General features: G+C 49.1%; 1 protein-coding gene across 1 annotated transcript in view; it reads right to left on the bottom strand.

Annotated features, from left to right (window-relative positions):
- PLB1 (phospholipase B1) overlaps positions 1–22,862 on the bottom strand; it is a 125,298-nt gene that overhangs the window by 82,490 nt on the left and 19,946 nt on the right. Inside the window, 13 exon segments of the mRNA XM_039238444.1 lie at positions 1,693–1,749; positions 2,826–2,921; positions 4,289–4,364; positions 4,649–4,728; positions 5,512–5,574; positions 8,447–8,533; positions 10,583–10,634; positions 10,881–10,971; positions 13,853–13,896; positions 14,472–14,512; positions 18,552–18,610; positions 19,724–19,790; positions 21,095–21,156. Of these exon segments, the coding sequence (XP_039094375.1) occupies positions 1,693–1,749; positions 2,826–2,921; positions 4,289–4,364; positions 4,649–4,728; positions 5,512–5,574; positions 8,447–8,533; positions 10,583–10,634; positions 10,881–10,971; positions 13,853–13,896; positions 14,472–14,512; positions 18,552–18,610; positions 19,724–19,790; positions 21,095–21,156 (875 nt within the window).

Genomic DNA, 22,862 nt, shown 5'->3' with positions numbered 1-22,862 from the left:
GGGGCAGAGAGGGAGAAGGAGGGGGAAGAGTGGGAGGGAGGGTGTCGGGGAGAGAGAGCAAGAAGAGCAAGAGAGAGGAGTGAGAGGAGCCTTTTCCCTGGATCTGTTTGTTCTGGCATTCAAGGTACTTCATTCATTCTCGGGGACTCCTTATCCGCATGTTTCCTCTTATCAGACCAGCCTCCTACTGCCTCTTGCTAATGCCTTGGCTCCTTTTCTCCATGCCCTTTGCTCACAAAAGTCCTCTTGCCTGGGAATGCCCACCTTGACCTCCTCTGACACATCTTACAAAGCCATTTAGAATCCCATCTCATAGGGTGCTCCTGACCTCTTGCTCATGTCATTATTGGGTACACAGTCCAGCACGTCACTATTGGCTGAGGTCAAGGTCATTCTAGTTCTTCTGGGTTGCCTGACCTTTCCAGATACACCCTAGGTTCAATGAGGACAGTGGTCATTTGGTGTGTGTCCTGTATCTTCCTAGGACCCAGCCTAGGGCGGGGCACGTTGTAGGTGCCCTTGTGTTGCTTGGGAGTGAGTTGACATAGGAGGAGGAGGAGGAGGAGGTTTGGCTGAGCTGGAATCAGTCCTCCCTCAGTGAGAGGGTGGAGGGAGGGTAGCCCCTGCAGGAAGGGTCACATTCCTATTCTCTGCCCTTCATAGGAGATCAGCAGCAAAGTGGTTTCCTGGGGGAAATATCCTGCCCAAGGGTCATGCCCACTAAAGGGTCCTTATTCAAAGAAATCAGAAAAGAAACCACTGCCTTCTCCGTAAGACAGTGGGATTCTTGCCATGGGCCATCTGGGGACCTTGCCTACCCTCCTTGCTCCTGGGTAACGTGTGCGAATATGTGGGCTAATGAATGCAGCTGCTCATGGTCTCAGCACAGCATATCAACTGAGGAAATGGGAGGAATTTTTCTAACCAAGGACAAAGAAAACCAAGTTCCTATCACTGGAATACTAAAAATAGGGCAACTTGGATGGAGGAAAAGTGGCAAAATCGGGTCTCCGTATGGTGCCCTGGAAATGTTCACAGTTTTGAGGTTATATCCCATCCACTGACTGAGCCCAGCTGGCCCTGGGGGGCTTTCATAGTCTGGGGAATGCCTGTCACATAGTAAGAAGGGCCAACACATGGTGAGTGAGTCCTCACTGAGGGCCAGGAGTAAGCCATACACAGGACATGTGTTGGATCAGGGGTTATGATAAGGGTTTTGTAGAAGAAGAGCTGAGACCTTATATTCACACAGCTCGTGAAGGGTGGAATTAGGAACTGAACCCAGGTCTTCATCATTTACAGTTCATGCTCATCACAGGCATCACCCTGTGCCTTTGAGCCACACAATGGGGAGGGAAATCTGGGCTGGAGCTGCTATGCAAACCCAGTTCCCAAGCGAAGTGGCCTGTGCAGACTCTGAGGAGATGCCCGTGCCTCTGGGAAGAGCAGGACAGTGGTACCCCAGCCCTGGGACGAGAAGGTGAAACTCCCAGGAAGTCAGACCTGGGCTGTCACCAGGTGTCCCAAGGGTCCTGACAGCCCAGAGTCATCATCCTGGGGTCCTGCAGGCATCCCGCACCCCCTCTGCCTGAGCAGTGGGCACAGTGGGTGTGGAGGTGGGGGTCCTGCCTCCCTTCCTGCGTGCCAAAGCCCCAGCTGGCACAGCAGCCCCCAGCACCCCCAGCCACTCACCATGCTGTTCCAGAGATTCAAGGCGAGTGTGCGGGGATCCTGGAGTGGTTGGTCCCCCTGAAATAGAACCAAATAAAAACCTGTGTTTGCCCCTAAGAATGGTGACCTGCTGCACACTTTGGACCTCCCTGGTAGAGATGGGGTGGCCCTGACCAGACTCTCTAAGTCCCAGTGCCACCATTATTGGTGGGCCCTTAAAGGACCATGTCTGGGGACAGGCTCAGAGGTGAGGGTCTGCAGGGCCAGGTCAGATGTCTGGTTGCTCTTCATTATCATAAGGTTATACATACTCAGCTAAACAGCAAAGACCAGGTGACGGGGAAGTGAATTGCGTGTGTTCTGAGTGGGGTGGGGGGATGGGAATGAATATTTCTCCTTTTCCTTTTAAACCACTATTTGAACATCACTGAAGCCCTGGAGGGAAGAGACAATGACTCCAAAAGGCAGGACCCAGGAGCCTGGAGGGAGAACCATCCCAGATGCACAATGCTAAAGCCTTAGAGGGACCTTGCTGGGCATGCACGAACCCCCCGTAGTGCTCATGGTCTGGGCAGCCCTCGTGGGGCAAGAGACATTTGCCCAATGACCTGGGGGATGGGTGGGGGCAACTCCAAGCCCCTCCCTTCCAGGGATGGATGTAGAGTGTGCAGGGGGATGAACATGGTGTGCTGCCCTGAAATTCTATCCTGAACAGTCACAGTAGCTCGGAGGAACTGAGGGCTTCCCAGACACAGGTGCTGCTCCGAGCTCCATACACGTATTTGCTCATGCAATCCTGACAATCACCCTAGAGGGAGAGGACGTTAGTAATGGCCTTGAACTCACAGATGAAGAGCCAAGGCACATAGAGTGCAAACAACTCACCCAAGGTCACACAGCTGGCCCATCCCAGAGTCAGGGCCTGTCTGGATGGAGTCCATGTTCTACCTTTGGGCTCTTGTGCCTCTAAGAACCTGCCTCATGGGTCTACTCAACCCCATGGCAAAAGAAAGTAGAAGAGAATATGGCACCGTTTCTCCCCCAGGACTGCTTATGCTAGGCTTGTGGAAGCCCAGCTGGCCTGTGGCTTCTGTGGAGGCAAGGGGGGAAAGGGGGAAAGCTGGTCCCACCTCCTCACAGCCCCTCTCACTCACCAAGGCTGGGGTCTTATAGGAAAAAGGCTGGAAGACCACTGCGAAGGACTCCTGCTTGTTGTACTTGCTGGAGGCCAGGAGCTGTTCCCAGCTTTCCTGAAGAAGGGAGCAGAGGCGTGTGGAACCTGAGCCCGAGCAAGGCCCAGCCTGCCCCATCCTCCCACCAGACAGTTCAGAGCCGCTCCTGGGGCAGAATCACCCATCTGTGCCCTTCTGAATGAAATGCTATTTGGAAGCCCCTCCCCCCCTCCCATCTCATACTTCATGGCCCTTTGATGAGCTACATCAGGTTTTCATTCTCCTCTGAGGACTCAGCATCACATACTACCAGAGATGGACCTGAAGTATATTCTCTGGGAGCTCAAGAAGTACACACCAGCCCAGGATGAGCTAGGACCCCCACGTTCTCCTCAAGGGCTGGGTTCTGTAGAGGGATTAATGTGACATTAACTATTCCACAAATGTCGTTTCCAAAGTGAGAAGTGCCGTATATAACTTCATAGATGACTTTCTTCTTAAATAAAAATCATGTTAGGGGCGCTTGGGTGGCTCAGTATGTTAAGCGTCCAACTCTTGGTTTTGGCTCAGGTCATGATCTTATGGTTTGTGAGTTTGAGCCCTGCGTCCAGCTCTGCATTGACTGCACAGAGCCTGCTTGGGATTCTGTCTCTTACCCACTCTCTCCCTTTGCTCCTCCCCATCCTCTCAAAATGAACAAAGTTAAAAAAAACATTTTTTAAAAAATCATCGGGTTAACACACATCAGGAAGAACTTGTGCTTTGAGCTGTTTGCTGAAAGGGATGATGGCACCCCCTAGCCATCCACACTCCCTTGGGTCTCTTCTCTAAACTAGAATGTTCATCCTCAGGAATCCTGCCTTGCCCATGCACCGTGGTCTGGGGTGCAAGCCCACCCCGGGCAACAGCAGCTCACCAGTCACATGCATGGTACAAGCAGTGATGACAACAGAAAGCATTTCAGAAGGAATTTGCAAAGTTCTTCCTGATTTTTAAGTTTATTTATTTATTTTGAGAGCGGGTATGAGCTGGGGAGGGGCAGAGAGAGCAAGATTGAGAGAGAGAGACAGAATCCCAAGCAAACTCTGTGCTGTCAGTGCAGAGCCCAACACGAGCCTGAACTCATGAACCATGAGATCATGGTCAAAATCAAGAGTCAGAAATCTGACACACTGAGACACCCAGACACCCCTTCATCTGTCACTTTAGGTTCCACCACTGTCCTTTGCTCCCACCAGTATTTAGTCCCCACTGTGCAAAATACCAAAGTATCGCCAGGAAGTGAATGAAGGGTAGCTCTCTTTGGTCCCTGACTCTTAGTCCTCAATTCAGTGGAAGAGGTTCAATATTAACAAGCTTGCTCCTTCTTCTTTCCTACCATCCCTGTTCTCCTCGGGATCACCTGCCCCCATGGGCCAACAGCCAGTCTCCCAGGGTGGGCTCACCTGATGGGACCACTGTGTCACAACCTCAGAAAGCTTCGAGGTCTCCCCTGAGTATCTGCAGGGCTCATCTGTGAGGCTGCCGGGCAAAACAAGCCAGAAATGAGAGCGTGGGTGCAATGCCGGCCATTCATGCTGCCCATGGCGGAAGAAGGGAGCTGGCCGGGGGTCCCTGGAAGTTGCTTAGGGAGGATGGAAAAAGTTGGAAGTCTTAGAGGTGCCGGAGAAGGAAGGAGGCACACACTGGGGAGGATGAGGGGAGGGTCGCTGTCATGGGATTGATGTACACAAGGTGCCCCATGCCGTGCCTGACACATGGCAGCCAATCAACAAATGCTGGTCTCATTTCACTTCCCTTTATACCTGAGATGAGTCCCTTGGTGCCAGTGAGAAACCAACAGAACCTCAGAGAGATCCACCAGGTTCACAAATGCTTTGGGGACCTAGGAAGATACGAGGAAGAAAATGAGCCTTTGCAAGGTCACCACCATTGCTGCCCAGGGGCTTCTCTGGAACCCTTGGTCTGAGCCTGTTGGGTGTGTGGTTGAACATGGCAGTCCTCTCCTTGGTTAAACACCTCCTTTGGGATGTGCTTGGCTGGGATCTGTCCAAAGCTGCCAGCACTGCCACTGTGGAAAGGTGTCATTCACCACCCCTCATGGGGGCAGAGCACCGCCCCACCACAGTGTCAACAGGGGAGTAGGACCTTGGTGGCAGCGGGACTGCAACCCTGACAGAAAAGCTGCCTCCCTGGGGATCAAAGCGTTGGGCTGAGAGTCACAGAGCTCCCCTGGGTTCCCAGAGCTCCCCTGCTCATCACGTCGGGCTAGAGAGGGAAGGCCCTTGGCCATCACTGTCTTAGACTCAGAGGCCTCAGGAAAGAGGAGTTTCACTGAGACCCCAGTGAGAAACTGTGCTCTATCCCTTCTTCCACCCCAGAAGCCTTGCTCAGAACTATTCTTGGATTGCAAAGAGCTCTATACCTGACCCGGGTTTTCCTTAAAAGGTAAGAAGACTGGCTCCTCCACACCCTTGGTTATCCCTTGGGTCTTAGTCTCACCCCTGAATCCCTTCTCCGTATCTTAGCGGAGAACACTGGAGAATAAGCTGGAATCTGCCCCATCAGCCCTTGGAAGGACAACTTCCTCCCGGCTGCCCAAGGCATCCATGGGGAAGGGAAACTCAGGGCCCGTGGTCCCTGGGCACTGGGGAGCTGCAAGTCTCACCTCTTGGTCCAGGTAGTCCAGCACCCCAGCTAGCATGTGCAGGCTTCCCACCGCGTGCCTGTGCTGGGAGAGGAGAAACGTGCTGAGGGCAGGTGGGGATGGGCACGTGGAGCCGAGGATGTGCAGGCTCCTGCTGGCCTGGCCCCTTCTCTCCCCGCCCCCTTATCTAAGTCCTTAAATCCAGGAATAATTGTGCTCCCTCTTTGGACCTGACTTTCTTCAGATCAAAGTGATTCCATCAGCCTCTGGGAGGAAGTCTGGTCCCAGGGTTTTGTCCATTCTCTGACTTCCCTACCCATCGTCCACCAAGAAAAACCAGACTCTCTAAAATGGGAAGTTCTGGGGGTGCCTGGGTGTCTCAGTCGGTTAAGCGTCCAACTTCGGCTCAGGTCATGATCTCACGTTTCGAGGGTTCGAGCCCCGTGTCAGGCTCTGTGCTGACAGCTCAGAGCCTGGAGCCTGTTTCAGATTCTGTGTCTCCCTCTCTCTCTGACCCTCCTCTGCTCATGCTGGCTGTCTGTCTGTCTGTCTGTCTCTCAAAAATAAATAAAATATTTAAAAAAAAAAACAAAAAAAAAACCCAAAGCCTATCTTAAAAAAAAAAGAAAAAAAGAAAAAAAAAAGAATCACTTTATCTGAAGAAAATCAGGTCCCAAGGAGGAACACAATTACCCCTGGATTTAAGGACCCAGATGGGCCTCAAAACTTCTGCATGGCACACTTTTATCAGATGCTCCCCTGCCACATGGGCCCCCTGGGGAGAAAAGGGTACAAAGGAGAGAAGCTGAGCCAGCACCTATTATGAATATTTAAAGACACCTCCTACCCACCCAATTGTTTGTTTGTAATGAAAATATATAAGCAAACAAAAGGACCTCAACAGTCAACCCTGGTTTACCTTTTCAGGGTAAAAAAAAAATAACTAATAATAAATTTTGCGACAAGACAAACTCCTAAGCAGCCTGCAAACCAGCTGTCCCCTGAGGCGACATAGCTCAGACAGGAAGACACTGAAGGCCCGCCTAGTAGCTGTTCTGTCTCCTGGGGGGACACAGGCAGGGACTCTGGAGACAGCTGCCAATCACTCGAGCTGGAACAGCACTCGAAGGGCAGCTCCGACCCTGCATCCCTGCTTTGATGCAAAGATGTCCTCTCAAGGCTGGGCTAGCCCTCTGTCACTCTAGGTGGCAATAGAGTCTTTTGTTCATTTCCTGCAGTCTAAGGGAGTCTCTCCAGGAGTATGACAGTCAGCATCACACTTTCCCTTCCAAAGAGTCTTGGGAATTGCCTAGAAAGGTCCCTGCTGCCCATCTGTACCCAATTCAGGGCATCCCTCTTCCATAGGGAACCCGGGGATCCCTGTGTCCTTTGACCCCTATGTCAAGCCCTGCTTTAGAGACTCCTTAGTCAAGGTGGTGGCAAAGGAGTATTTTAGCTTTGACTTTAATGTGTTAGTTTTTTTTTTTTTTTAAGGCAAAAGCATTTGTGCCTTGTTTGTCTAACTAAAAATAAAAGTAAATAAGACATAATGGATACATGCATATGGAAATGCGTTGTGTAGGCAAGAATGCTTAAAGGCATTAATACACGAAAGAATGCAATAATCCATAATGCTTGAATAGGAGATAAAGTGTATGGAAGGAATTGTGAATGAGTGTGAGCATCAGTGAATGCATTCAAACATTAAAAAAAAATCAAACAAATGCTAGCATAAACAAACTCATTATGAATACAATAGCATAGCACATGCCTGCATGTAAGAAGGAAGGATGAACTTATGTATCAATAGATAACCGATGAATGGATGGATGGGTGGATGGATACACAGAGGAATTCAGCAATGCTTAATTGCTTGAGCACTTCAGTGCATGAATGCATAAATTCACGAGTAAATGTTGGTGTGTAGAACGACCCAAAAGGGGAGCAGAGAATAAACAGGGAGTGTAAACTTCACTTGGCATTGGAGAAAACAGAGTAAAGTAGAAAAATAAATGTTCAATATCTATATGCTACAAACCCAGGAGATCTGCAGGAATATTGTTCCATGAAAGCTGATCAGGGGAGGTGGGCCTCGCTCACCAATCTCCTAGGGCTCAACATCGGTAATGGAAGGGGGGCCGGGGTTGATGGTGGGGCAAGAATCAGTGAGAGCATGGGGCATTTGGAGGAAGGCAGGAGCATATGTTGTGGGAGAGGAGCACAGGAAAGAAGACAGCGCCTCAAGAAACTTCACCCACCCATGCCTGTGCTGTGGCCTGGTGGGGGCCCTGGATGGCGCCGAATGCGCAGTGGACAGATAACTGTGCTGCCAAAAGTGGCTTACGTGCCCAGGACTTCAGGCTCCTGAGGAGTCTGTGTGCCATTTACGTCACCACAGCCTGGGTATCTAAGTCACCCCTTATACTTTGAACTGATCCTAGCCAGGACTAATCTCCGGTAAAGACTTAAGTCATAAAGAGTCACCTACATTAATAATAGACGCAGCCGCACATTTCACACCCAGTTCCCAGGAATGCTGAAGAGCCTGGAAGTTGCGGTTTACCTCCGTAAATACTAGCTTCCCCTTATAACTAGAGCCCATGGGTCCCCAGGTGACAAGAGCACCCATATCCTGCTTTATTTCCCAAATTCAGCACTTACATACAAGCACAGCTACAAGAAGCAAGTGAGTTTTAACTAGGAAGCTGATTTTCCTTAGTCGCAGAGTGATTACTAACTCAGCCTCTCTACACTTCAATTTCCCTTCCTTGATACGAAGGACAGTACATTAAAAACACTGCCCCTGTATATGGCTCTTGGGCCCACAGATCTCTAATACCCATTTCTTTATCTGTCTGTTGCCCAAGCTCTGAAATAGCTGCTGACAGGTGTAGACTAGGCAGGTTTAGGGTCGTCCCTGCTGTCCCCATCCTCTGCCTCCCAGCCTCTGGCTTACCTGTTGGGCGAAGGGACAGAGGTGACCCTGGCTTGTGTTACTGAAAAACACATTGATGAGCTTCCAGTCATTTTGAAAGTCAAGTTGCTGAAAAAAAGGACAAAGCATAAAAGGAGAGAGTGGTAAGACCTAGCACCAAGAGAACTTCTTCCTTTCCTTTTTTTGTTTTATTTATTTCTGAAAGAGAGAGAGAGAGAGAGAGAGAGAGCACGCGCAAGAGCGCATGAGTAGGGGAGGGTCAGAGAGAGAGGGAGACACAGAATCTGAAAACAGGCTCCAGGCTCTGAGCTGGCTGGCAGCACAGAGCCTGACGCGGGGCTCAAATCCACGAACCGTGAGATCATGACCCGAGCCGAAGTCAGACGCTTAACTGCCTGAGCCACCCAGGCACCCCAACTTTTTCCTTTTCAAGTCTGTCCATTTTATTACCCGCACCCATAAAATCATGTTTATGAATTTTGTTTCCAATGAAGAAGTACATGGTGGGAATCTAAAGTTGTATCACTGCTCTAGAAGGCAATTTGGCAAAATGAATCAAAAAGTATTTTTTAAGGGGGTACCTCTTGATCTAATAATTCCATTTCCTCAGCATGTATTTTAAGGAAACAAGGATACATGAAGAGCTCAGCTGCAATGATGAAGCCTTGTTGATAAGAGTGAAAAATTGGAAACAACATAAATGTATAAAATAAGGGGATTGCTGTATAAATTGTGGAACACTCATAAGATGTAGTTGTTAAAACAACGCTGGAAAATGTAATTATTGTCATGGGAAATATTACATCGAGAAAAGCAGGTTATAAAAAGTAGCTACATCTAGTAACCTCCCTATTTAATAAAATATATACAGATATATGTGCTTACAAAAAATACGGAAGGGAAAAAAAAATACGGAAGGGAATATACATCAAGTTGTTAACAGCAATTATCTCGGGGTATCAGGTTGAAGGATGGTTTTAATATTCTTTTTGTTTATCTTTGTTTTCTGATTTTTCTATAATGAGCATGTATTGGTTGCAAAACCAAAAAAAAAAAAAATCCTTTTCATTTTGTTTTTTAAGAGGTACACTTGAGAAACCTTAGACTGCGCTTTAGATTTTAGCTCTAACTAGCTGTGTGAACTTGGGCAGGGCCCTTGACCCCTTAGGACTTCAGTTTTCTTCATCTACATGTAAAATTATGGGATTAGATTCAGGATCTCCTGGCCATTCTCCAGAATGTTATGAGTATTCTAGAAATTCTGGAATTCTCCCAGTAAGGGCAAACACTTAGTAGCATAGCGCCTGAACCTGTCACTGTTCCCGTATCACCTAGAATGATCTAGCTCTAATCCCTGAGCTCTGCAATGAAGGCATGGCTGGCCCCGACAACATCTTGCCTTGGTTCCTGGGGGTAGCAAGGCTTGCCTTGATCTGGTACTTGCCCGTAAGGAGGCCACAAACGATTGGAGGAGGCTTATTACAAACTCATATGAGTAGAGAGCATTTGGGCTGCTAGGAGAATGGGTTTGCTGAGGGCTGGAAGCTTGCCCCTGGCCCCAGCACACATGCCAGTCTCAGAGCCTGGGCCAGCCTGCACGCTGCCCGAGACCCCAGCATTTCTCATACAGGACTTCCACCTAGGAACTAAAATGAATATGAAAATATCAGCAATCGTCACCTCAAGGTCATTGGCTAGAGGCTTTCATGAGGGTAACGCCTCTGTGCCAGGCACATCTGACACTCCATTTAATCCTCTCTAAGCCTGTGCTGTAGCCTCTTTTATTACCCCCATCTCATCAATGTAGAAACTGAGGCCTATAGAGGTTAAGGGCCTTATCTAATGTCACACAGCTAATAGGCGGAGAATTCAGGATTCTCACTCAAACCGCCTCCCTCTGGAACCCAGTCTCTCAACTGTCTCCCCCGGCGAGAAGTCATTTTCATCTGCTGACTTATGGCAGGACCGCATTGTGAACCTAAGAAGCGGCCCTATGTTTTTCAATGGACTCCAGAGGATCGCTACAGGAGAGCCCAGACCACACTGGTTGCTGGGTGCAGGGCACGGTGGCACTGGGGTCACGGGCCCAGGGTGTTTGGTCTGATCACCTCGCAGCAGACATGGGTAGCCCAGCCTCGGAGTCAGGAGGGTCCCCACCTGGTTCTCCTTCATGCTCCGCACCAGTCCTTCTGCCTGTACCTGTAAGTCTCTGCAGGGAGGGAGGGAGCAGAGAGGAAAATCAGTCCAACAGAGCTTCTTAGAGGGCCGGAAGCTTGCCCCTGGCTCCACCGCAGGTGCCGCTTCAGAGCCCGAGGCGAGGCCGCACGGCACCCCCCCCCCCCCCCCCCCCCCCCCCCCCCTCTTTGACTTGGCCAGCACCCACCCCGCAACCCACCCAGATGCCCAGAACAGACAGAGGTCCACAACCCCAGAGAAAGCCAGAAATGGGACTTACTGAGCACCAGCGTGGGCCACCACTGTCTTCCCGGGGGCACACAAGGGCCTCAGAACAGAGGGGTTGAAATATCTGATGATGTCTGAAAGGACTAAAGAGAGAGCTGCTTTGAGGCTGTGGCCCTGCCAGCTGGGGGGGGAGGGGGGGGACCTGGAAAGGCAGACCGCCCCTTCCCACTCCCCCACCCCCCCCGGTAGGGTGAGGTCCCAGGGTGGCTCCACTATTCCAAAGCACGACCTTCACAACCTGCCACCGGCTGCGAAGTCAGCCTCGGAGTGGGTCCCTGGAAGTGAATGGGCTAAAAGCTGGCACCCGTCCAGTGCTAAGTCAAGCCAGTGCTGAGTGCTTTACGTGTGTGAAGGGGAAACTGAGGCAGAGAGAAACCAAGCAAGCTACCCAAGTTCTCGCGGTAAACTGAGATTGCTGAAATTTGAACCAGAGCTTTGAAACACCAAGGTTTTCACCGTCGCACACCATCAACTCCTTAGGGGAAGTGTGCTAGGACAGGGACCCGGGTAGGCTGCCTCCGAGCCCCCCTTCCTCCTCCTGAGAGTGACAGCAGGGCGGGAAAGCTCCGGGGAACACACGTCCCAGAGCTGACAGCCAGAGGACCGCTAAAAATAGTGCTGTCAGGAGCAGTTAAGTTGTGTCTTGATCCCAAGAGAGGAAAGGGCAGAGCTGGGAGAGTGTCATGGGAAGGAGATGCCTCCCCCAACCCTCAATCCTCCTTTCCTTTTGCCCCCCACCCAGAAGAGCCTGGCGCTTTGTGGAAGCAGAATCCAGCCCATGCTGTGCAGGCAGCAGACAGCGGGCAGGAAGTTGGGAGACTGGTCTCTTGGCCTTGCCAGCCTGGGCAGTCACCCAAGTCCTATGTGACTCGGTCTTCATCCTCAACCCAGACTCACGAGCTTCCTTTTCGAAGTCCCGACCAACTCGGAGGAGGACCCCCTTCCCACATGTGGTGAGAAAACAGGAAGCTCAGATGCCAGCCGAAGACGACAGGGACAGGGTGTGCACACGCACGTGAGTGTGTGCACGTGCGTGTGCACGCATGCGGGTGGCTGAGGGAGGGAAGACACTTTCCCTCCCTCCCCCCAGGAGAGTCTGTGAGAGCAAATGACAAGACATGAAAAGCTGGTGCTCAGTCTTTGGGAGAGAACTGCTTTCCAAGGTAGAGGTATTTGTACTGTATTAGTCCTTTGTGATCAGACGTGACCGTGATCTTTTCACATGAAGCTTCCCACCATTTTGTTTTAGGGCTGCTGCACGGCTCGCCTGTCCTTGCTGCCTCTCTCTCAATTGCCAGTGAGGGCACAGGCTGTGGAGCTGGACCACCTGAGTTCCAAGGGACTCTGCCACGTACTGATCCTGTACCTTTGGGAAAGTCCATTTACCTCAAGACTCCGTTTTCCCATCTGCAAAACGGCCATGGTGGGCAAGGGCATGGCCAGATCTGAAGAACTCGGAGGTTCTGGGATTGAAGAGCAGGTGGGCTGAACCAGATAACGTTGGGCCATCCCCAACACACCCTTGCGCTGGCCTGGATGTCCCTGGGGCCCTTTCCTCTTGGCAGACCGGTTGCTCCTCTGCCGGCTTGGCCACCTGGCTGAGCTCCCGGGTCTGGCCCTCCGCTCCTCCCCACTTTCCCATGCATCAGGGAGGCTGGATGCACCAACAGCTACAGGTGAGAACATTCAGGACATTCAGGTGTCCTCACTGCCTCGCCTCCTGCTGCCATGGGACTCCTGGTCACTCTTTGCTGAGTGAGGGGCAGCCAGGACTTGTTACCATGTGGGTGAGGGATGAAAAAATGGACTCAAGTTGAGAAATCAGGCAAAACAGCAGTTGTATTCGTGCTTCAGAGCCTAAACTACATGCCACCTTCCCAGACACCCCATATATCTCACTACATTTCTTTTTTCCTACCACTTAAAGGTAAATAGGGCCAAACCTAGGAAGAGCTGCAACGGTCACTAAGTCAGTTGGGGCCTCTTCTTTTGGAACACTTTGACCTTCCGCAAGGGGACCCTGCCACCACTTTGGTCACCAATATTCCCTCACCTGTCAGTCAAATCCTAGAGGGCTGGACACCTGGTCTCAGCCTTCCCTACTGGATGGGGAGGGCTGAAAAGAAGGGCATTATCTTACTCATCCATCCTTTGCAGAGATTCTAGTAATTCCCAGGCCCTGGAGAAATTTGCGGGCTGCACTGACAGGGCACTATCTACCTCAGTCATTGTGCCCATTGTGTGGAGGTGACACTCCAGCATCTTTGCTCCAGTTATGAAGGGCAAGGTGGTTTCTTTGTTCTTGGCTTGGGAGCATCATTCATAGGTGACTAACGTCCCATTAGGCTAAGGCAGTGGCATTAAGGGACTTGGGAGCTTCAGAAGGACTTAATAAAGTCGTAAGGGACCCTTGACAGTAAATGAAAAAACCCAGGCCACAAATTGCATATTCATAAGCACATTTGGATGTGAAAAGGCCAGAATGTTAACAATGATCATCTCTGGGTACTGGGATTAAAGTTAATTTTTATTTTCTTCATTCCGTTTTCCTGAACCCAATTGACTAATTTATTTTACAAGTAAGGGAATTATTACAGAAATAGACTGAAAGTTAGACCTGGGTCTTCTCCTTGGAGCAGAGAGAAGAGAGTGAAGAATGGTGGAGAGTTTCCCTTGAGGAAGTGCTACAAGTCCAGCTTTGGGGTCCTCGGAGAGAAGCTTCAGGACTCTGCCACCCCTGATGTCTCCCCCAGGTCCCTTAACTTAATGCCTCATTCCTTCTTTTTGCTCAGAGACCCTTGGACACATTTCTCACAACCCCCACCTTTTAGGTATGTGACTTTTCATACCCTGGCTCCATGATGAAGTAGCCAATAAGGTACACACTTTTCACGAACCCAAATGCTGCTGTGTTGGGAGGGATGAGGACAATATGGAATGTGGTCATGAAGACACAGGACTCACCTGTCACCACTTCCATGCATGCCTGCTGTGGCCTTCTGTCCGTCCTGCAAGTAAAAGCAAACGTGCAAGCATCAGACTGCATCTGTCAACCCTTTCCCTCCACTAATGTGATCTAGTTCTTAATAAGCTATGGCTCGGCCTCGCTGTGGTTCTGGGTTTATCCCTCCTGGAGTGAGAGACACCACAGATGGCTATGGACCCATCAGAATAGGGTGAACAGCTTTGCTGCGTCCTCCTCCAGTCTGGCCCAAAGCTGGAAGGGGATGCGGCCCCCGGAGTAGAAGGAGAAGGACCCCGGCCCAACCCTGCATGCTTCCCCCAAAGCAGAGCAAGGGGACAGGTGGCTGGAAGCAAGAACTCCATATTCAGCCCTCTCCCCCGCTTTCCTCCCTATTCACCCAGAGGACCCCAGGGGGGTGTGTGGGCAGAGGAGTGTTGGACGAGGAGGCAGGAGGCTGGGTTCTCATCCCTGTTCTGCCTCCTGCTCCTAAGAGCACCTAGAGCAAGCCATCACCACCCCGGCCCTTGGGTCTCCCCATCAGCTGAGTCAACAGATGAGAGCAGGTCCCCTCTGAGGCTCCCCTCCGCTCTATGGCTCTGTGGTTCCCAGGACAGTTACCAGTTTTGCTTCTCCAGGTCAACGGTCCCGGAGTCTGGAGGCTGGAAAAGATAGGAGGTGTGAAAAGCCCAGCCAAGGAAGGCAGCAAGAGCCTATCCTTGTGGGACCCCGGGTGCCTCCACCCAAGAAGAACCCATGGATTCAGAGAAAGGCCAGATCTTCTCATGAGTGTCAGCCTTCCTACGCAGCACGTTTGTTCATTTGTTCGTCAGAACCCAGAGCAACAGAAGGTGTGCATGTTTTCTTCAGAACAGGAAACAGCGACAGGAGAGCTTAGATTCAAGTGCATCTGTGTAGACGTTAACCTCCACGTAGGCATGAAAGGAACGGTTTCATTGCATGACCCTTCTAATCTGAAATTCTGTCTTTTGACAGTCTTCCTTGACTCACATGTTAAGTGCGTGGGGGCAAGAGTTTGCATTTGTTTTGTTCTTGACTATATTCCTTGGACCCAGAACAGTGCCTGACACGAAGTTGCTGACTTTCCTCTCAGGAAAATGCTGGACAACACAGGACACTTCCTGCCAAAGATGTTCCCTGACTGTAGGACAGAGGCAAGACTGTGGGAACCCATCTGGACATTGTGTCCTTGACAGGCTCCTCAGGAGTGGAATTGTGCCCAGTAGATAGAAAGTACTCAGTATGTATTAGCTATCATTAGTAGTAGTATTTTCACAGGTTCTGACACAACTTTTCTCTCCCAGACTTCCTAGAAGATAGTGTCCCCAGGTATTGTGGTGACAGAGGACAGCTGTACTCACACTACCTACACCCAGTCTGCTGTGGCTTCTCTTTAAAGAGCCCATCTATTCTTTTTTTTTCTTTTTTTTTATTTCTAGGAGNGGGTTCGAGCCCCGCATCGGGCTCTGTGCTGACTGCCAGCTCAGAGCCTGGAGCCTGTTTCAGAGTCTGTGTCTCCCTCTCTCTCTGACCCTCCCCTGCTCATGCTGTCTCTCTCTCTCTCCTAGAAATAAAAAAAAATAAAAAAAATAAAATAAAATGTTAACAGAGCTAATATTTACCTCCTCTTTTAGTTTGCAAAGTTTTTTACAAAAACCAGGATGAGATTTTCAAGACCATTTACATTTAGTGTAATGACAGATTGATATGGCTGTTTAAGTCTAGCATCTTGCTGTTTCCTATTTGTCCAAACTGCACTTTGTTCTTTTTCCTCATTACCTGCCTTATTTTGGATTAATGGGAAAAAAAAATTTTTTTTAAGTATTTTTATTTATTTCTAGGAGAGAGAGAGAGAGAGAGAGACAGCGTGAGCAGGGGAGGGTCAGAGAGAGAAGGAGACACAGACTCTGAAACAGGCTCCAGGCTCCGAGCTGGCAGTCAGCACAGAGCCCGACGCGGGGCCCGAACCCAAGAACCGTGAGATCATGACCCAGGCGAAAGTTGGGCGCTTAACCGACTAAGCCCCCCAGGCGCCCCATAAAGAGCCCATCTATTCTTAACCACCCAGCTCAGTGGACAACCAGTCTATAAAGCTGGGTCACACTTCTGGATCCTTCTTGGAAACGCAGGCTGACCACAACCTTCATCTAAGTGGGATAGAGTCCTTTACTCCTCAAGAAGAAAGAGTTTGAAAGGCAATATTTCCAGGGAAATGCAGCAAGCTAAACAAAATCACACTATAATGCAAGTCAGGAATCATGAGCCAGGATGCCCGGCTGGTGAAGTCATGAGGGCAGCCGGCTCCTGGGCTAAGGCAAAGTGGACAGCCTGTGTCCAAGCAAAGGAGATCTGAATGATAGCAGATCCCCTGCCCAGAACAAGCTGGTTGGGGCTGATGAGGGGAAGGAAAAGGAGAGAGCAAGAGGAACAAGAGAACAAGAGGGAGAGAGGGGGAAGAACCTAGTTAGAAGTCACAGTAAGGGAAGGCGGGGACAAACCCAGAAAACTCCTGTCTCCATCTTGCCTGCTGGCAGCCATTCTCTCTCCATATCACCGTGGCTAAATGCACTATGGTACTGGAGAGACAAACCTAAATGAGACACAAACCTGGTCTTCGAGGAAGTTGATAGAGTGGCCTGTAAACTCCCTGGCATGGAAAATGTCTAGAACTCTTAGTTAAGCAAACAAAGCAAAACAAAAGAACAAGTCACAGATAGTATGTGCAGTATAACCCTATTTAGGCTATACACACTCTCTCTCCCCCTATGTATTGGGGTGTGTGCGTGCGTGTGTGTGAGCGTGTGTGCCTACTAAAGCAGAATAGGTGATCCAAGGAGACCTCCAATTTTTTATTCTGTATACACATATTTTGTTTGACTTTTTTAAAAGTTTACTTTCAAGAGAGTGAGCAAGCGGGGGAGGGGCGGAGAGAGAGAGGGGGACAGAGGATCCGAAGCGGGCTCTGCACTGACAGCAGAGTCCAATGTGGGGCTTGAACTCTTGAACTGTGAGGTCATGACCTGAGCCAAAGTCAGAAACTTAACCCACTGCCGCCCAGGTGTCCCTGAGTTCAATGTACCACATATGTTAGTTTGAAAATAATTTTTATGAGCATTTGCAAATCTGATCTTTAAAGTTCTGTGAAGGTAAGTTTGTCTGGATCAGTTAAACAAACACATGCTACAGGTACAGGTAAGTAAGGCTTAGTTACAGAAAGTTCCAGGAATTCAGAAAAAAGAAAGTACCAGTATTACAAATTCTTTTCTTTCTAAATTCACTGCTTTCCATGATTTTCCCCTGGCCTGACACTTTCTATAAACCAGACTATGTTCACAATCACAGTCTCTGGGCGGACAGGAAGGCTGTCTCCTAGGAACTGTGTTTTCAGGTTTTACCCTGAAGGCTGAGGTGCCGGCTGTGTGTTGGTAATGATTCAGGGGGTGGGGACACCATCCCTGATGGGAGCTGTGTTCAGTGCCAGGCCAGCTCACAGGAGGAGAAAGGGGGCCCAAGAGTGACAGGCAGGAGCCCTGGGGTCTGCATAATTCATGAGCAAGAGAGCTCCCAGAGTTGCAGTCACAGGGGGAAGTCACCACCCCTAAGCCAGGTCTAACTTTAGAAACCTGACTTTGCGGGCTCCCTTCACTGAATTTCTCTACCTACATGGGAGAGTGCTTGAGTCCTCCAGTGAGCGTCACACATGTTCCGGGCCCATGGGGACATATTGGCTCAGCAAACTCAACATGCTATCCGTGACATGAAGCCTCTTTTCTTGATCACCTCCCCTTCTACATCTCCTCCACTAGCAGCCCCCCACCTTCACCCCCATCAACACACACTCATGGTCACACCAGGCACAGATAGCCCTGCCTCCCAGGTTCCACTGGGCCCCTGGTCTGTTTTCTAATGTGAAGTCTGGTTCTTTCTGGAGGGCCAGCACTGGGCATGAGGAGTGGGCCAGGGCTTGTGGTGAGGGGACAGGGGAGGGCCACTGGGAGGGAGCAGTGGTAGGTGGAGGAGGGAGGGATGCACTGGAGGGCGGGGGAGGGGATTGTCCTGGTTCCTGGGCTGGGATGCAGCAGGATTCTGGGGCAGAGCAGAGAATGCTGGCCTGAGCACCCCTCCAGAGACCAGGGGTGAGGGGATGCTGTGGGAAGCCAGCACCGACCTGGAGTCACACTGGCATTTGGCTCTACTCTCCAACCCCCTTCTCTCCAGACCCTCCCTTGCTGCTCATCTCTCTCTCCTCACTCTTTCCGCCTCTCTCCTTGCTTTCTTTCCCCTTCATCTGACCATATAAAATATACCACCTAAAATCTATTAGCAAACATGGGTAGATTTTCAAAAATTCACCAAGTATGTAAGGATGATTTTTTCTTTAGCTCATAAATAGAAAGTTTAAGAGATGATCTTTAGATTTCTGTGTGATCTTGGACTTAATTTGTCCAATGATTCAATTTATTAATGAGAGACTCCAAAAGTTTCCTCATCCTGACATAAAGGGAGGCATTCATTTGATTAAAAAAAAGACACAAAACTCTCTAGAGTTTAGAACATCTCCCAGTCAGAGAATGTTCTTCTCTCCCGAAATGAAACACCTTGCCTGGCTACCAGGCATGCATTCTGAAGCTCACCAGTCCCAAACCCTGACTCCTACCTCCAGCTCCTTGAAATACTCACAGGTTCCACGTAGCCCATGGCTGCCACAAGTTTAATATCAGAAGGTCTCACAGAGTGGACTGCAAAGACAAGTAGTTGTGTAAGAAGGTCCAGATCTACATTTCCCACAATATGAGCCAAAGACACCAAATGGGAGGGGCAGGCGAGGGCAGTGAAAAGCTGAAGACCATGCAGTCACTGGGACCCATAGGAACCCAGCAGGAAGGAGGCTCATTCTTCTCTGGAAGCCACAGGTATCCCACGAAAGGTCACTCATGGCCCTCCTTTTCCCTCTTGCCTGGCCCTCTTGCTGCTTTTTGCTTCCTTCTATCCCTTGGCTCTGCATTTTTGGGTCCCCATTAATAAGTAAACAGTAATGACCTGAAATGACCTGAGAATGACCTGGATACAAAAGGGTTAATGTCAGCTTGAAGAGTGCCAGAGAACATCAAAGTCTGAACACACATAAACCTCAGATGCAAGCAATATGCAAATGGTACACCAGGAAGCCTCCAGGACCCACCTGGGCCACCAGCAGTTTTAGAACTAAGTCTCCCTAGAAACCACTGACTTACTCTTAGTCCTGTTCCAGGGCCGTTACAAGTAAACTTCCTAAAGAGACCATTTCCTAAGAGGTGCATCGATTTCTTTTTCTAGCTACACTCCTTACATAACAGAATAGTAAGAATTGCATGCTTAACTGGAAACTCTTAGTGCGATGCAAACATAATCAAAGGCATTAAACATCGTCCATAATGCAGCCATTTCATAGGATAAAGCCAGAGAAGACGGCCAGCTCAAGAGCAACACTCATACCATCCAGGTGTTAGACAAATCTACCCCGTTATAGGAGAAACATGTCTACAACAGCCACTGTTGCATACATTACAAGATCCAGGAAGGCAGATGAGTGACCAAGCTCCAACCCACAGCTCCTGTGGCACCATCTGGACCCTCTGAAGGTGAGCTCCCAGAGGTCACCCTCTCCCAGGCAAGCCATGGGGCCATGTTGGTTCTATCTCTGTTGTTCTTCTATAGAAATAGCTGAGGGGAGAGGAGGAGGTGTGAAGGACCGAGGCTGGGGAAGAGGCTTGGATGGCCAAAGGATGCAAGAGGCGTAGGACTGGAGCGTCTGCTGGCCTCCTCACAGAGAAGATGCCAGCCTTCCAAGCTCATTGCTCAGGGTCACATACCTGACTTTGGAGGCACACTGGATCCTGACTTCTTTGGGTTGCATGGAAATGGAAAGTTCCTCAGGGCCTGCAACACAAACCAAACATCAGAAACATCAACTGCCCTTGTAGAGAAATATTGCAGGTCCTGAAACTCAGTGTACTTTGACCATGTACTTGTTCCCTCCAGGCTCAAAATTCAGAAGCAGTGATTATCCATAGTCCTGTTCGTCTAACTCTATACCCTGTTCACCTAGCAGAAGGGTACATGTGTCTTTTGACAATGATCTTAGCAAGTGACAGGTAAGGATGCTTCAAAACACTAGGGAAGAAGGAGGGGGCAAGGAGGGAAGATAAAAAAAGAATAAAAATCAATTCTTGGGATGATGAAAAAGTTCTGGAGACAGAGAGTAGTGATTGTTGCCCAGCAATGGGACTGTCTTAATGCCATTGAATTGTACACTCAAAAATAGTCAAAATGGTAAATTTTATATTATGTATATTTTACCACAATAAAAAAATGATTAAGAAGAGACCCAGTACACCTAGACTAAAAGGTTTAAAAAAATTTGTTCTATGCTATGTTTTTTATAATCTCTACTTTCCGTCTTTTAACTTGATTATCTACACAAAAGTAGGTATAGGAGGCATCATGTTCACGTGCTGCTGGAAATGGTAAACCAGAAACTGGGAAACTCTGGAGTCCCCACCAGATTGGCGTGTCCTAAGCCCTGAGGGGCTGCTGAGAACAGAGAAGGGACTGGGTGACCAGCACTTGGGTTTTCATGACCATTCAGGCCTCGTCAGATGCCCATGCATGTCCAGAGCAGCCTCTGCTGGGAATCACATAGAAGGTCTTGGGCAGGGAGATCACGTCTTCTCCCCAGAATCAAGAGCAGAAGAAATATTCCAACAGAGGAAAACACCCTGTAAATAGGGTGCTTGATCACATCTTGCTGTCACAAGACACAAGTTAATTTCTATTGAATTACTGATTTCGGTAAGAGATAAAGAATTTATTCTCAACTCTTATCTTGTGGATGTTCTGGGAAGACCTCACCCAGATGCCTTCAGATAATTCACAGCATCTGCTCAAGGTTCACAGAGATAACAAGCCCATTTATAACTCTTTCTGGACGCTTCTAGGAACCACCAGCTCAGTCTGCAGGGATGATGGACCTCGAATTCCAGGAGATAGAGTTGTGCCATCTCTGCTGTACCAGGCAGCTCGACTACCCCCAGGGGAAGCAGCTCATCCAGCCCATTCCGTCCATGCCTCAGGGGCGGGGAGGGGGATGTGCGAGGTAGGGATCTGCCAACTTGCCTCAAGATTTGGATATACCCACTAGAAAGGGAACCCACCCTGCTTTCCTACCAAGACAAAGCCCTCACCTCTGGTGATAGTTGCTCTTCCAGTGTGTTTTCTCCAGGAGAGGCAGTGGCCTGGGTGGGCCCTAAAAGAAAGAAAATACCATTCAGATTATTTAGCTGCAGCTTTAGATTTGCAGCTTTCATGCCCTTCCTCCCAGCTCTCCCTATGTGCCCAGCTCAGCGATGTCCCTTGTGTTAGGAAAGTCTGGGGTCATTCCTCCAACTATCATCTCCATTGTCAGGGACACACACTTTATTAACATAGTCTATTAAGGCAGAGTCCCCAAGTTGAAAAGCAAAAGTATTATCTGGCAGGGGTCAGTAATAATTCCGTATCACGCTGTTATCTAGCAGTAAAGGTATAAAGATACCCTTATTGGTTCCTTAGCAAAGGGCAGAACTCTTAAGGTAATGTTAGACATTAGCAGCTGTTGTTTGGGGAGCCAAGAAAAAGCAAGGAAGGCAAAGGACATTCTGGAATAGTGTAAAGCGTTAGGTGAGTTCAAGAGCTAACCATGGGATTCCCAGCAGCCATGACTGTACATCGTGGCTGGACAGTGGCTCTCTCAAGGGGTCTTGCTGAGTGGGAGGTGGAGGGGGAAGAAAAGGCAGGTAGAGAAACTGCAAACCTCAAAGACACTCTCTTCATCCCAGCTGACTTTTTCTTTTAAAATATTTACATTTTCTTTACCTTCTCAAAATATAGTTTACACATGATAGAAGACTCATCTTAAGTGTGTAAGCCAAAGAGCTTTCCCATAAGACATTTAATTTTTTAAATACACAAATAACAGTATACTACATTTAAAAATAACGGCACTCCAACTAAAGGAATAAAAATTCACCCACAGTGCCACCACCCAATAACCAAACGTGATTTGTTTACTCTCTTGGGTCTGTCATCAGGCTCCAGATCAGGCACTTTTTCTGTTTAGTTGTAATCAGTTTGGATTATATTATATCCTGCAAGTTCCCTTTAATATTGTATCATGAGCATCCTTTATATTGCTTTGTAATCTTGATGTTCACTTTAATAGCTTTTTGATACATTTATGATACAAAATCAGAAATCCTGGTCCCTTGCATCTTCTAACTTCTCCTTGCCCAGTTCTCTGCCCCTGGTGCACTCTCTCTGTAAGGTATACTGTGTGAGAAGCCCCAAACAGCATTAGATAATGCCAAAGGGGGGGGGGGCTGACTTGGGGGAGATAGCTTGCTTTCTTTTCTACCTCTTCTTTCTTCTTCGGCTTTACCTTTGGACCCTGGAAGTATTTACCTGGAGTTTCACATGCAGCAAGAGTATATCTCCATTTCATGCCCACTGTGAGATCAGGCACTGGTTTCCATATTGGAGCTCATAGCAGTAATGATCGCTGTAGTTGCCCCAGATCTCAGTGATAATCCTTACATTCCCAGAAGAAAGCTTTCTGGGCAGAAAGAGCCACATGACAGGGAGGCACAGAGGTATGGACAAGGACAGAATACTAGAAAAGGCTGGAGCAGATTTGAAATTGGAGGGCAGGAGAGTGGAGGGCAGGGTAGAGAAAGGTAGAGGTGGACAGCTGGGCTATGGTGCTGCAAATGCCAGATCCTCCATCAGCAACAGAGAGCCATGACTGATCTTCAAAGAGATGAGTGTTAGTGTATATTTTAGGATGATCATCACTCTAGGAGTGGTGGGGATGATGAATTATCAGGGCAGGGATGCGAGACTTATTTTTTAAGCTAGGATAAAAATGTATATGGCAGCTAACACTTATATGCAGCTTCTTTTTTTTTTTTTTTTTTT

The sequence above is a fragment of the Hyaena hyaena genome, unplaced genomic scaffold, assembly GCF_003009895.1.
Source record: "Hyaena hyaena isolate Hyena2069 unplaced genomic scaffold, ASM300989v1 scaffold_140, whole genome shotgun sequence".
Lineage (NCBI taxonomy): Eukaryota > Metazoa > Chordata > Mammalia > Carnivora > Hyaenidae > Hyaena > Hyaena hyaena.
This window is presented reverse-complemented; position numbering and strand designations above follow the sequence as displayed.